The sequence below is a fragment of the Sebastes umbrosus genome, chromosome 22 (genome assembly GCF_015220745.1).
Source record: "Sebastes umbrosus isolate fSebUmb1 chromosome 22, fSebUmb1.pri, whole genome shotgun sequence".
Taxonomy (NCBI): domain Eukaryota; kingdom Metazoa; phylum Chordata; class Actinopteri; order Perciformes; family Sebastidae; genus Sebastes; species Sebastes umbrosus.
The window spans coordinates 1,265,468-1,279,250 of NC_051290.1; the positions used below are offsets into that span (position 1 = coordinate 1,265,468).

At 38.1% G+C, this 13,783-nt stretch overlaps 1 protein-coding gene and 1 long non-coding RNA gene across 2 annotated transcripts; one reads left to right on the plus strand and one right to left on the minus strand.

Annotated features, from left to right (window-relative positions):
- Window positions 1-1,155: 1,155 nt before the first annotated feature.
- LOC119482097 (butyrophilin-like protein 1) lies at window positions 1,156-4,982 on the plus strand. Its single transcript, XM_037759501.1, has 4 exons — window positions 1,156-1,288; window positions 3,525-3,803; window positions 3,899-4,012; window positions 4,281-4,982. Exons 1-4 carry the CDS (start codon window positions 1,156-1,158, stop codon window positions 4,856-4,858), a joined length of 1,104 nt encoding a protein of 367 aa, XP_037615429.1. The 3' UTR covers window positions 4,859-4,982.
- A 3,255-nt stretch (window positions 4,983-8,237) lies between these two features.
- LOC119481994 lies at window positions 8,238-10,573 on the minus strand. Its single transcript, XR_005205345.1, has 3 exons — window positions 10,354-10,573; window positions 8,821-9,217; window positions 8,238-8,737 (listed from the first exon to the last, which is right to left on the minus strand). It is a non-coding gene; the product is annotated as an uncharacterized LOC119481994 (long non-coding RNA).
- Between the last annotated feature and the right edge of the window lie 3,210 nt (window positions 10,574-13,783).

Sequence of the window (13,783 nt, forward strand, 5' to 3'; positions counted from 1 at the left end):
AATGTAAGGTATGTTATATCGGTCACTATTGAATTGTTCTGTTTACTTCAGATTAGAGTAAACAGGTGGTGAGATAAACTCAAAACTGAAATGAGAGAGAGAAAACTCTGCAGCATTATCAGTCGGTCAGCAGTTTCCTCCCAACACTACCAAGTCAACGAAAAAAATAATCATAACCAGCCTGATGTTTTGTAGATGAGAAATACAGACTTTTTGTGTCATTTTTCTAACTGTATATGTTGCTTTTTTAAAATGTTTCTATATGTATATGTAATTGAATGAATGATCTTTAAAAATATATACATAAATAACTATTCACTTGCCTTTATTTGACTTCTGAGAATATTCATTTCTTGATACAATAAAAAGTACAGTGAATTATAGACCCTTAGAAAAAAGCCAAGACAACGTGGACTCTTGATACTAGTATACATACATACAGAAAAGACAGATCAATAATATCACAGCTATTTTGAATAATAAATAAAATAATGTAAGTAATGAACATATTAATATGACAAGTACCAAATACATTTATCTTAAGTTTATTTCTATTTGTGGTGCCATGTTTTTTATGTGTAGAGAGTCATTTATGTTATAAAATAAAGCAGCTAACTAGCTAGCTGAAATAGCTCCTCTAGACAGGATGTGCATGCTATGTATGTCATGTTGTCCCAGATGGTCTAGTGGTCAGGAGGTGGTCTGGGTTTAATTCCTGGTGTGGGAACAGTTTTTATTAATTAATTTATCCATTAATTAACATCAAATTTGCATCTTAATTGATAACTTCAGGTCCTTTAAGATACAAATGAAAGTTTAATTACCTTTAATGTCATTTTGTACATTTTCATATTTAAAATAAATTAATAAATGTTTGCCCGTCAAGCTAGCTAGCTTACTAAGCTAGGTAGCTCAACACCCTGGACTCACACTGACTTACCTGTTCTCTGTTTCCTCCTCGTTGGTAGATGATGGAAATTCGCAAGTTGATGGAAATTCGTAAATTTGCAAGTTGATGGAAATTCGTAAATTCGCAAGTTGAAATCGACGCGCAATCGCAACGCATGGCGTTTGTGAAGCGGAGAAATGAACACATACACACATTCATCACATTCACTGCAGTGTGGCTTACCTGTGGCGGGGATCGAACCCGCGATGGAACTTCTGGAAAGTTGGCAGTCGGCGTCCTTATCCACTGGACCGTCTCCGTCGCCGGTCATCACAAAGAAGCAGAGAGAGAAAGAAGATGAGACTGAAGTTCACCTTCATCAACCTGCAGAGAAACAAAGTTTACAGACTGAAACCTGTCGACACTGAATCATGTTCATACTGAGACGTGTTCACACTGACAGACTGTCAACGTCTATTTCTGCTCTGTGAGTCACTTCTCCCATCAGAGTCCTGATGGTTCAGCTGGTAGGGAGTCTGCTCCACAGTCTGAAGGTTGTGGGTTCAAACCCCTCCTGCACACTTTGTTTTTCCTTCTGAAACTCCTTAAACTATGCAGACAATACATTAAAAACCCTCAATAGGAAAGAGAGGAGTTACTCTAATTAAAAGCCTGAAAAAAATATTATATAAAACACATTATACTGTGAAGCACCACGAACGTAGAGCAACCAGCTGAAAGGAAAAATGGAGGTTGTTTTATTGAGTCCTGACAGCTCAGCTGGTAGAGAGTCTGCTCCACAGTCTGAAGGTTGTGGGTTCAAATCTCTCCAGAGCTCTTTGTGTTTTCCTCTCAGTGGGATGTTTTGTGTAAAGCCTGTCTTGAATGAGCCTCAGGAATCTGTCTAAAAACAGAATAATGTTATTTATCTACCCATAAACACAACTTTGTGTGAAGCCTTGAATTTGACTGAACAATGAAAGAGTCTTGAAGCTGATTGGTAGCTGAATGGTTACATGACTTGACTCATAGCTGCAAGGTTGGTGGTTTGATTCCAGCTGGGACCTTTGTAGCATGTGCTTCTTTTCATTTTGAATGAAATAAAAGCTAAACATGTTTTTTATGCTTTTGTTATCATTTTAAATGCATGTGTTTTATCAGTCAGCAGCTAGCTAGCAGAAAGACACAGAGACAGGTGATCAGAGACGGGAGAGGACGGGAGTCCATTTGGAGTCACTTTGAAAAGCCATTTATTGTTTATTGTATTATATTCTGCAAACAAAGAATTCTCTGAAAGTCACAGGTTCCATGTGAATCATTATGTAAAAATGTACTTAATAGAAAACAAACCTCAGTTATTAACATGAACATACAGAAAGAAACAGACATCAGACAGACAAACATTATTTTAACTGACAGGTTAGGCACTTTGTAAAGCAGAGCAACAATCTATCAGTTATCACTTCATTTATTTACTTGATTTATTACAAAAAACTGACAATTTCTTTTGCTATCTTTGTACTTTGGATCAGTAAAAGCACACTAAATCTGATGCCTTCAGAGACTACTTTGCACAGACTATACTGTTTAAAAGGAGTTTTTGGCCAACAATAAGGATTCTTATGCTGGCAAGAAATGTACTGTTCATGGGCTGACCAGAGGGGCATTTGGCCTGAGCGTAAAGACATTTCAGCCAACCAGAATGAGACTTTGGCTGACCAGATTATTTGGGCAAAGTGGTGACTAGAGGGACATTTGGACAGACCTAATGGGCACTTTACTGACAATAAGGGTTTTTGGACAGACAACAGAGGCAGTAAGGCCAACATGGCATTTTGGGCAACCAGATGGGTCGTTGTACTGACAAGAAAGATGCTGTATGTGGGCTGACCAAAAAGGCACTAGGTGGGCCAGAGGTACTTTTGGACAGACCTAATGGCTAACAAGAGCAATTGGGCCAAGAAGAGTGGTTACACGGACATTTGGGCAATTAGACTGACAAGAAGGGTATTTGGGATAACTACAGGGGCATTCCGGCCCCACAAAAGCATTAGGGCCAACCAAGGGGCACTTCTGCTGACCAGAGGGCGTCTTGAGCCAACTAGGTTGACCAAAAGGGAACCTGGATTACCCACAGGTGCATTTGGGTTGAACAAAAAAGCCATGTGGGCCAACCAGGGCCAACTGGGGTGACTAGAAAGGCATTTGGACTGACCAGATGGACACTTGGAATGACCATACGGATATTTCGGCCCACTGGAGGGCATTTACGCCAACCAGGGGACACTTGAACTTGCCTGACCAGAGGTGCACTTGGATAACCAGAGGTGACGGACATTTGGACTGATCAGACCAGTGCTTGGGAAGACCAATATGGGCACTGGAAGTGATCACAGAGGCATTTAAGCCCACCAAAAAGGCATTTGGGCCAACTAAAGGGTTCTTGGACTGACCAAAGGGAAATTTGGGCCGTCTAAAGTGCCATTGTGAAGTATTGTAAAAAAGAGCTTTATAAGGATCAGCTTAAAGGTGCAAACATTTATCCCCACTAAGACGTTTTTTCAGCTGAAAATGTGTGATATTTTCATTCTTGTGGCAACTTTACATTCAGACTATTTTTTTTAACATTTATTAGGTTCCGTCTCCTCACCGGACATAGATATTTCCAAAGTCAGCAATGAAGTGCTGTTAGAGTGTAAATCTAAAGGCTGGTATCCAGAGCCTGAGGTGTTGTGGCTGGACGGTGAGGGAAACCTCCTCTCTGCTGGACCTCCAGAGACAGTCAGAGGTCCTGATGACCTCTATACTGTCAGCAGCAGAGTGACTGTGGAGAAGAGACACAGCAACAGCTTCACCTGTAGAGTCCAACAGAAGAACACCAACCAGACCAGAGAGACACACATCCATCTGCCAGGTAGATTTTATTTTTTATGAGTTATTGATGTTACCACTTTGTTAAAGATAGTTGAAGTTTTATAAACACATCTATTATTTGTTTTATAATTTCAGCTGATCTCTTTATGGTTCAGTCTATTCCTGCTGTCCGCATCACCATCATCCTGGCAGTGTGCATTGTGCCTATTGTTGTCTTCATTGTGTGGAAATTGAGACTAAACAAAACCAGTAAGTCACAACTTCATTGTTCTTTTAAAACCTGATGTGATCTTAACCTTCATTTAATCCATTGCAATCATTGAACATACAACTTGTTGGGTATTATCCCACTTATACCATGGCCCCTTGCCAACACAATGCCACATGTCCTCAATTTCAAAATATACTTTGCTCATATAATTCTGATTTCACGAGTCAGGAGTTCTAAACAAAGGGCAACACTGCATAAACAAAACAGGTTTTAACTTCAAACTAAACGCCTTTTCTGTTCACACAGAAACCACAGACAGCAGCATAGAACGTCAGCCTCCGAATGAGGGAGAAGGAGACAGAGAGAAGCTCATGACAAAAAGTCAGAAAATTACCTATTTGGACGACACAAAGGCAAAACTTGATGAGGACTTGAAGAGGAATGAGGGAGAATTGCAACATGTACAACAGGTGATTACAACACTTATGAACCAGAAGAAGGATCTGAAGAATCAGAGAGAGAAACTCATCTCACTACAGCAGAAAGACAAGACACAGGAAGAAGAGAACAAGAAGAAGAAGACCCCAGCAACGCAAGAAAAAAAAAAAAAGAGTAAGCGTGAAAAGACCAAAGAGGATCTGGAGAGGAGAAAGACAGAACATGAGGAACTGTTACAGAACACAGATAAACTACTGGAGACAACAGAGGAGATGATTAATAAAATGACAGAAAGGAAGGGGAAACTAGAGAGAGATAAGGAACAAATAAATAAAAACCTGAAAGAGACGGAGAGACGGAGGAAGGAGATTCAGAGGAAACTTCAGCTGGATCAGTCAGAGAGAGAAGAGGACAAAAATAATCCATTATCCAATGATCCTTTATGATTGTTTCACTTGATATTTAGTTAAAATCACATAATTTGTAAACATTTATAAAATCTGATTCATTAATTTTAGATCCCTAGTATCATCAGTTTAAGCAATCTGACTGTCTGTTCCACACAAGATGTGGCCACAGTGAACTTTGGTCTATTTTCCGCTCACATCCTGCAGGTCATGTGACTAAAGCAACATTAATATATGGCAATACATAAAACAATGCTCCAATGACCCAGTGCTTGAATTAGTTCTATAGGAATAATTTTTTTTCTCATCGTTGTGTTGCATAATGTTGCCTGTTTTTTTATTGAACACTAATATTCTATTGTATTTGTTTTAAATTCATATGACATAAATAATGCTTTTTACAAGTGATGAAATAATCCTGAATAATGTAAGGTATGTTATATCGGTCACTATTGAATTGTTCTGTTTACTTCAGATTAGAGTAAACAGGTGGTGAGATAAACTCAAAACTGAAATGAGAGAGAGAAAACTCTGCAGCATTATCAGTCGGTCAGCAGTTTCCTCCCAACACTACCAAGTCAACGAAAAATATAATCATAACCAGCCTGATGTTTTGTAGATGAGAAATACAGACTTTTTATGTCATTTTTGTAACTGTATATGTTGCTTTTTAAAAATGTTTCTATATGTATATGTAATTGAATGAATGATCTTTAAAAATATATACATAAATAACTATTCACTTGCCTTTATTTGACTTCTGAGAATATTCATTTCTTGATACAATAAAAAGTACAGTGAATTATAGACACTTAGAAAAAAGCCAAGACAACGTGGACTCTTGATACTAGTATACATACATACAGAAAAGACAGATCAATAATATCACAGCTATTTTGAATAATAAATAAAATAATGTAAGTAATGAACATATTAATATGACAAGTACCAAATACATTTATCTTAAATTTATTTCTATTTGTGATGCCATGTTTTTTATGTGTAGAGAGTCATTTATGTTATAAAATAAAGCAGCTAACTAGCTAGCTGAAATAGCTCCTCTAGACAGGATGAGCATGGTATGTATGTCATGTTGTCCCAGATGGTCTAGTGGTCAGGAGGTGGTCTGGGTTTAATTCCTGGTGTGGGAACAGTTTTTATTAATTCATTTATCCATTAATTAACATCAAATTTGCATCTTAATTGATAACTTCAGGTCATTTAAGATACAAATGAAAGTTTAATTACCTTTAATGTCATTTTGTACATTTTCATATTTAAAATAAATTAATAAATGTTTGCCCGTCAAGCTAGCTAGCTTACTAAGCTAGGTAGCTCAACACCCTGGACTCACATTGACTTACCTGTTCTCTGTTTCCTCCTCGTTGGTAGATGATGGAAATTCGCAAGTTGATGGAAATTCGTAAATTCGCAAGTTGATGGAAATTCGTAAATTCGCAAGTTGAAATCGACGCGCAATCGCAACGCATGACGTTTGTGAAGCGGAGAAATGAACACATACACACATTCATCACATTCACTGCAGTGTGGCTTACCTGTGGCGGGGATCGAACCCGCAATGGAACTTCTGGAAAGTTGGCAGTCGGCGTCCTTATCCACCGGACCGTCTCCGTCGCCGGTCATCACAAAGAAGCAGAGAGAGAAAGAAGATGAGACTGAAGTTCACCTTCATCAACCTGCAGAGAAACAAAGTTTACAGACTGAAACCTGTCGACACTGAATCATGTTCATACTGAGACGTGTTCACACTGACAGACTGTCAACGTCTATTTCTGCTCTGTGAGTCACTTCTCCCATCAGAGTGCTGATAGTTCAGCTGGTAGAGAGTCTGCTCCACAGTCTGAAGGTTGTGGGTTCAAACCCCTCCTGCACACTTTGTTTTTCCTTCTGAAACTCCTTAAACTATGCAGACAATACATTAAAAACCCTCAATAGGAAAGAGAGGATTGACTCTAATTAAAAGCCTGAAGAAATATTATATAAAACACATTATACTGTGAAGCACCACGAACGTAGAGCAACCAGCTGAAAGGAAACATGGAGGTTGTTTTATTGAGTCCTGACAGCTCAGCTGGTAGAGAGTCTGCTCCACAGTCTGAAGGTTGTGGGTTCAAATCTCTTAAGAGCTCTTTGTGTTTTCCTCTCAGTGGGATGTTTTGTGTAAAGCCTGTCTTGAATGAGCCTCAGGAATCTGTCTAAAAACTGAATAATATTATTTATTTACCCATAAACACAACTTTGGATGAAGCCTTGAATTTGACTGAACAATGAAAGAGTCTTGAAGCTGATTGGTAGCTGAATGGTTACATGACTTGACTCATAGCTGCAAGGTTGGTGGTTTGATTCCAGCTGGGGAGCTTTGTAGCATGTGCTTCTTTTTATTTTGAATGAAATAAAAGCTAAACATGTTTTTTATGCTTTTGTTATCATTTTAAATGCATGTGTTTTATCAGTCAGCAGCTACCTAGCAGAAAGACACAGAGACAGGTCATCAGAGAGGGGAGAGGACGGGAGTCCATTTGGAGTCACTTTGAAAAGCCATTTATTGTTTATTGTATTAAATTCTGCAAACAAAGAATTCTCTGAAAGTCACAGGTTCCATGTGAATCATTATGTAAAAATGTACTTAATAGAAAACAAACCTCAGTTATTAACATGAACATACAGAAAGAAACAGACATCAGAGAGACAAACATTATTTTAACTGACAGGTTAGGCACTTTGTAAAGCAGAGCAACAATCTATCAGTTATCACTTCATTTATTTACTTGATTTATTACAAAAAACTGACAATTTCTTTTGCTATCTTTGTACCAGACATATAAATACAATGATGTAAAGATATAGTATTTGATGCATTGTTGATGAAGAGAAAAAAAAGCAAAAAACAAACAGTACTGTTAAATTGACTCACTACCTGGTAGAATACTTGACTAAACATGTTGCATACTAGAGAGTACCAAATGCATACTGAATACTAAATGTTACTTCAAGCAAAGTTTATTTTAAAGTCTCTAAACTTCCTTGTCCTTATAAATAAGTAGTATACGTTTAATTTAGGAAGCATACTTAAGTAAAGTTCAAGTATATTTCCCTGAAGTATACATTATGTAGTAAGTATACCAATATCAATGTACTAATAGTATACTTGTAAGTTTACTAATACAATATTTCTTGGGATTAAATTCACTTTTTAGTTTATGAAAGTATACTTTTAAGTATACTTAAAACTCCTAAACATAACTATTTAAATTTGTAAGTTAGTACATTTACAAGTTGTATTTTGTACTGCAACTAAACTATGAACTATACTACAAGTAAACTTATTTAGTTTAGTTTACTAGTTATATATATATATATATATATATAGTAGCCCACTTTTTAGTTTATGAAAGTACACTTTGTATACTTTAACTTATAGAACTTTTAGCTAATGATTTATGTATTACATTAAGAGACTTGCTCCTTTTGATATTTGACTGGATGTTTTGTTATGATAAAAAAAAAATTCTCTCATTCCTCCGCGGTGAACGGAGAATCCAAAAACGTAGAAAATTCTTGATGAATCAAAGTAAATTAATATCAAAACATCAGTTTACAAACTCTCACACTCTTTTATAATAGCTAAGTGTTAGGTTTTAGTTTTGTTTGGACCCCAGAAGCAGAGACGGACTCAGGTACGTAAAAATGAAAACAGAGTTTATTTTCCAACCAGGAAGTAAAAACGCAGGCAGGGTGGCAGGGAGCTGGCAGGGAGCTGGCAGGGAGCTGGCAGGGAGCTGGCAGGGAACTGGCAGGCCCGTGGCGAGGAGAGAATGAACACCAGGCCTGAGCACATGGAACATCTCAGCCACCGGAGAACACGGAAGCTGAGCAGCAACAAGGCACACAGGAAACCTTAGTACAGGAAAAACACACACGCAAGTCACTAGGAAAAAAGTAAGATGTAAAAACACTAGAGAAGGTACGCGGTGCACTACCGAACGAGACGGAATTATCTGGCGAAGTAGTGGAGTGAAGACTGGGCTTTTATGGAGGGGTTGATTATCTGAATGAAGACCCGGTGTGCCTCGTTGCTGCCCTGGGAGGAGCCAGCCACGCCTTCTGCCACACACATGCCCTGCCAGGAGGAAAAGAGAGAACAGGAGGGGGAGAGCAAACACAAAAAACAACATAAAGCAAAACAGAATCTTAACACTGAAGTATATCTCTGATAAGTACATTAAAGGTAAACTGAAAGTAAACGCTCTTATTTTAAGTTTAAAATAAGTATACTAATAGCACACTTGAATAAACTTCTATTTGGTAAAGGTGCACATGTAGCATTATGTAATCAGTCCTCCATCTCCTTCAGTTAGGGGTCTCTTCCTCATCGATCTGTAACACACACAGATGAAACATATTCATGCACAAGACAATATTTTAAAGAGTAACTACATCCAGGATATTAATTCTGCTTATGCTACCATCTGGTGGATAGCACATGCTCTGTCCACACCCTGTATGCTGTATAATAGGGTGACTGACAATGCAGAATCGCCTCCTAGGCACTTCCAAAGTGAGTCATAAAACCCTCCAACAGCAAGTCTGCATTGATGCTGACTTGCTGGCCACGTGCAACGGCGTTTTTGTGTCCATCATAGAATGCGCTCCGTACAAATGTAAGTTCCCTGCAACTACCTGCACAAACGAAAACTGATCAAACTAGTCAAAGCTAGAGGATAGAGGCTTTAATATCACACCGAGCATCCAACCCGTACTCGTCAGATACTGACGCTTGCTCAGTGGCCCTCGGGGTCTGATACCGATTCACTGAGGCACCTTTTAGTGTCCGTATGAGACGCACCAGGATGGATGTTATACTGTGCACAATGGTAGAATGTGATGATGCACAGGGTAAACATCATGACCAAAGGCTCCGTTGTGTGCACATAGCCTCCTGTAGTGGATATCAGTAGTATTTTAGAGCCAGATTCCCTTTCAAGAGGTAGAAAACCCATTTGGCACACTTTGGGTATCCAAGTGTGCCAGATGGAGAGTTCTCCTAGTCCTATCCTCACTAAAACCTTTGTAGAATCTATGTGCTTTGTGTTATTTATATCTGCTTTGGCTCAGTTGTAGTCAAGGAGTTGCTGAATGAATTCAGTGGCGTCTCTGTGCATGGCATCACTGCTATAATGGTGCTATCCACTGCGTAAGTAAACCTAAAGTAAACCTATGTTGGAAGTTTAATTTGAAAAGACACTATGCATGTAACGAGCAGAAACTGACCTGGTGTCCCTGACACGTCCAAAACTGACAATAGAAGGTTACCTATTGTGTCATAGTTCGAAGCGTATAGCGGCACTGAACAAGCATCAGCGTGAGTTGCGAGTGAGAATGTGTTGGAGCATCAAGTTACCTTCTCTGTCTTCCTTGCACTTATTTGTTAGTAATATAAAGAGCTCGTGAAAAATGTTTGGTCAAATTTTGATTGAAGATATATAAAAGGCCAGTGTTACTGTCAGTCCTACCTCCTGGATGAATTCATATTCGGCATCCTCATCAGTCGGTAGGTCCGCGGTCACTGTGAAGCTGGATACTCCTGGTTCTGGAAATATGGACACAAATAAAACCATCTCAGCCTTTTGTTTGAATTGTTCATCAAGGTAACCAAAAATTCAAAAGTTATCCTTTATTTTCCATCATTGTCTCTATCCCATTACTTTGTCTCTCACCCTGAGCAAAGGTAATGGTGTGTCAATTTTTTAGATCCCTAGTATCATCAGTTTAAGCAATCTGACTGTCTGTTCCACACAAGATGTGGCCACAGTGAACTTTGGTCTATTGTCCGCTCACATCCTGCAGGTCATGTGACTAAAGCAACATTAATATATGGCAATACATAAAACAATGCTCCAGTGACCCAGTGCTTGAATTAGTTCTATAGCAATAATTTTTTTTCTCATCGTTGTGTTGCATAATGTTGCCTGTTTTTTTATGTTTAGAGAGTCATTTATGTTATAAAATAAAGCAGCTAACTAGCTAGCTGAAATAGCTCCTCTAGACAGGATGTGCATGCTATGTATGTCATGTTGTCCCAGATGGTCTAGTGGTCAGGAGGTGGTCTGGGTTTAATTCCTGGTGTGGGAACAGTTTTTATTAATTAATTTATCCATTAATTAACATCAACTTTGCATCTTAATTGATAACTTCAGGTCATTTAAGATACAAATGAAAGTTTAATTACCTTTAATGTCATTTTGTACATTTTCATATTAAAAAATAAATTAATAAATGTTTGCCCGTCAAGCTAGCTAGCTTACTAAGCTAGGTAGCTCAACACCCTGGACTCACATTGACTTACCTGTTCTCTGTTTCCTCCTCGTTGGTAGATGATGGAAATTCGCAAGTTGATGGAAATTCGTAAATTCGCAAGTTGATGGAAATTCGTAAATTCGCAAGTTGAAATCGACGCGCAATCGCAACGCATGACGTTTGTGAAGCGGAGAAATTAACACATACACACATTCATCACATTCACTGCAGTGTGGCTTACCTGTGGCGGGGATCGAACCCGCGATGGAACTTCCGGAAAGTTGGCAGTCGGCGTCCTTATCCACCGGACCGTCTCCGTCGCCGGTATCACAAAGAAGCAGAGAGAGAAAGAAGATGAGACTGAAGTTCACCTTCATCAACCTGCAGAGAAACAAAGTTTACAGACTGAAACCTGTCGACACTGAATCATGTTCATACTGAGACGTGTTCACACTGACAGACTGTCAACGTCTATTTCTGCTCTGTGAGTCACTTCTCCCATCAGAGTCCTGATAGTTCAGCTGGTAGAGAGTCTGCTCCACAGTCTGAAGGTTGTGGGTTCAAACCCCTCCTGCACACTTTGTTTTTCCTTCTGAAACTCCTTAAACTATGCAGACAATACATTAAAAACCCTCAATAGGAAAGAGAGGATTGACTCTAATTAAAAGCCTGAAAAAAATATTATATAAAACACATTATACTGTGAAGCCCCACGAACGTAGAGCAACCAGCTGAAAGGAAAAAAGGAGGTTGTTTTCCAGAGTCCTGACAGCTCAGCTGGTAGAGAGTCTGCTCCACAGTCTGAAGGTTGTGGGTTCAAATCCCTCCAGAGCTCTTTGTGTTCTCCTCTCAGAGGGATGTTTCATTTTGTGTAAAGCCTGTCTTGAATGAGCCTCAGGAATCTGTCTAAAAACTGAATAATATTATTTATTTACCCATAAACACAACTTTGGACGAAGCGTTGAATTTGACTGAACAATGAAAGAGTCTTGAAGCTGATTGGTAGCTGAATGGTTACATGACATGACTCATAGCTGCAAGTTCAGTGGTTTGATTCCAGCTGGGGAGCTTTGTAGGATGTTGTTCTTTTTATTTAATGGAAAAAAAGTTTTTTATGCTTTTGTTATCACTTTAAATGTATGTGCTTTAGCAGTCTGCAGCTACACAGAGACAGGTGATCAGAGAGGGGAGAGGACGGGAGTCCATTTGGAGTCACTTTGAAAAGCCATTTATTGTTTATTGTATTATATTCCGCAAACAAAGAATTCTCTGAAAGTCACAGGTTCCATGTGAATCATTATGTAAAAATGTACTTAATTAATAAAAAACATCCTCAAATATTAACATGAACATACAGAAAGAAACAGACATCAGACAGACAAACATTATTTTAACTGACAGTTTATGCACTTTGTAAAGCAGAGCAACAATCTATCAGTTATCACTTCATTTATTTACTTGATTTATTACAAAAAACTGACAATTTCTTTTGCTATCTTTGTACCAGACATATAAATACAACGATGTAAAGATATAGTATTTGATGCATTGTTGATGAAAAGATAAAAAAGCAAAAAACAAACAGTACACCTGTTAAATTGACTCACTACCTGGTATAATACTTGACTAAACATGTTGCATACTAGAGAGTACCAAATGCATACTGAATACTAAACGTTACTTCAAGCAAAGTTTATTTTAAAGTCTCTAAACTTCTTTGTCCTTACGAAAAAGTAGTATACATCAAGTTAAATTTATTATGCATACTTAAGTAAAGTTCAAGTATATTTCTTCTATATACTTTATGTAGTAAGTATACTAATATCAATGTACTAGTAGTATACTTGTAAGTGTATTAATACAATACTGCTTGGGATTAAATTGGCCCACTTTTTAGTTTATAAAAGTATACTTTTAAGTATACTCCTAAACATAACTTTTACATTTTAAGTTAGTACATTTACAAGTTGTATTTTGTACTGCAACTAAACTATGAACTATACTACAAGTAAACTTATTTATTTTAGTTTACTAGTTAGGTATATATATATATATATAGTAGCCCACTTTTTAGTTTATTAAAGTACACTTTGTATACTTTAACTTATAGAACTTTTAGCTAATGATTTATGTATTACATAAAGAGACTTGCTCCTTTTGATATTTGACTGGATGTTTTGTGATGATAAAAAAATAAAAAATAAATTCTCTCATGCCTCCACGGTGAACGGAGAATCCAAAAACGTAGAAAATTCTTGATGAATCAAAGTAAATTCATATCTAAACATCCGTTTACAAACTCTCACACTCTTTTATAATACCTAACTGTTAGGTTTTAGTTTTGTTTGGACCCCAGAAGCAGAGACGGACTCAGGTACGTAAAAATGAAAAAGAGTTTATTTTCAAACCAGGAAGTAAAAACACAGGCAGGGTGGCAGGGAGCTGGCAGGGAGCTGGCAGGGAGCTGGCAGGGAGCTGGCAGGCTCGTGGCGAGGAGAGAATGAACACCAGGCCTGAGCACATGGAACATCTCAGCCACCGGAGAACACGGAAGCTGAGCAGCAACAAGGCACACAGGAAACCTTAGTACAGGAAAAACACACAGGTAAGTCAAGGTGTCACGAGAGACACTAGGAAAAAAAGTAA

Excerpts from the sequence above, each read along its gene's own strand:
- LOC119482097 (XM_037759501.1), top strand. The coding sequence starts at position 1,156 with ATGGAACTTCTGGAAAGTTGGCAGTCGGCGTCCTTATCCACTGGACCG. Across the intron at positions 3,804-3,898 it reads GACACACATCCATCTGCCAG|CTGATCTCTTTATGGTTCAG; the intron begins GTAGATTTTATT and ends TTATAATTTCAG. Across the intron at positions 4,013-4,280 it reads ATTGAGACTAAACAAAACCA|AAACCACAGACAGCAGCATA; the intron begins GTAAGTCACAAC and ends CTGTTCACACAG.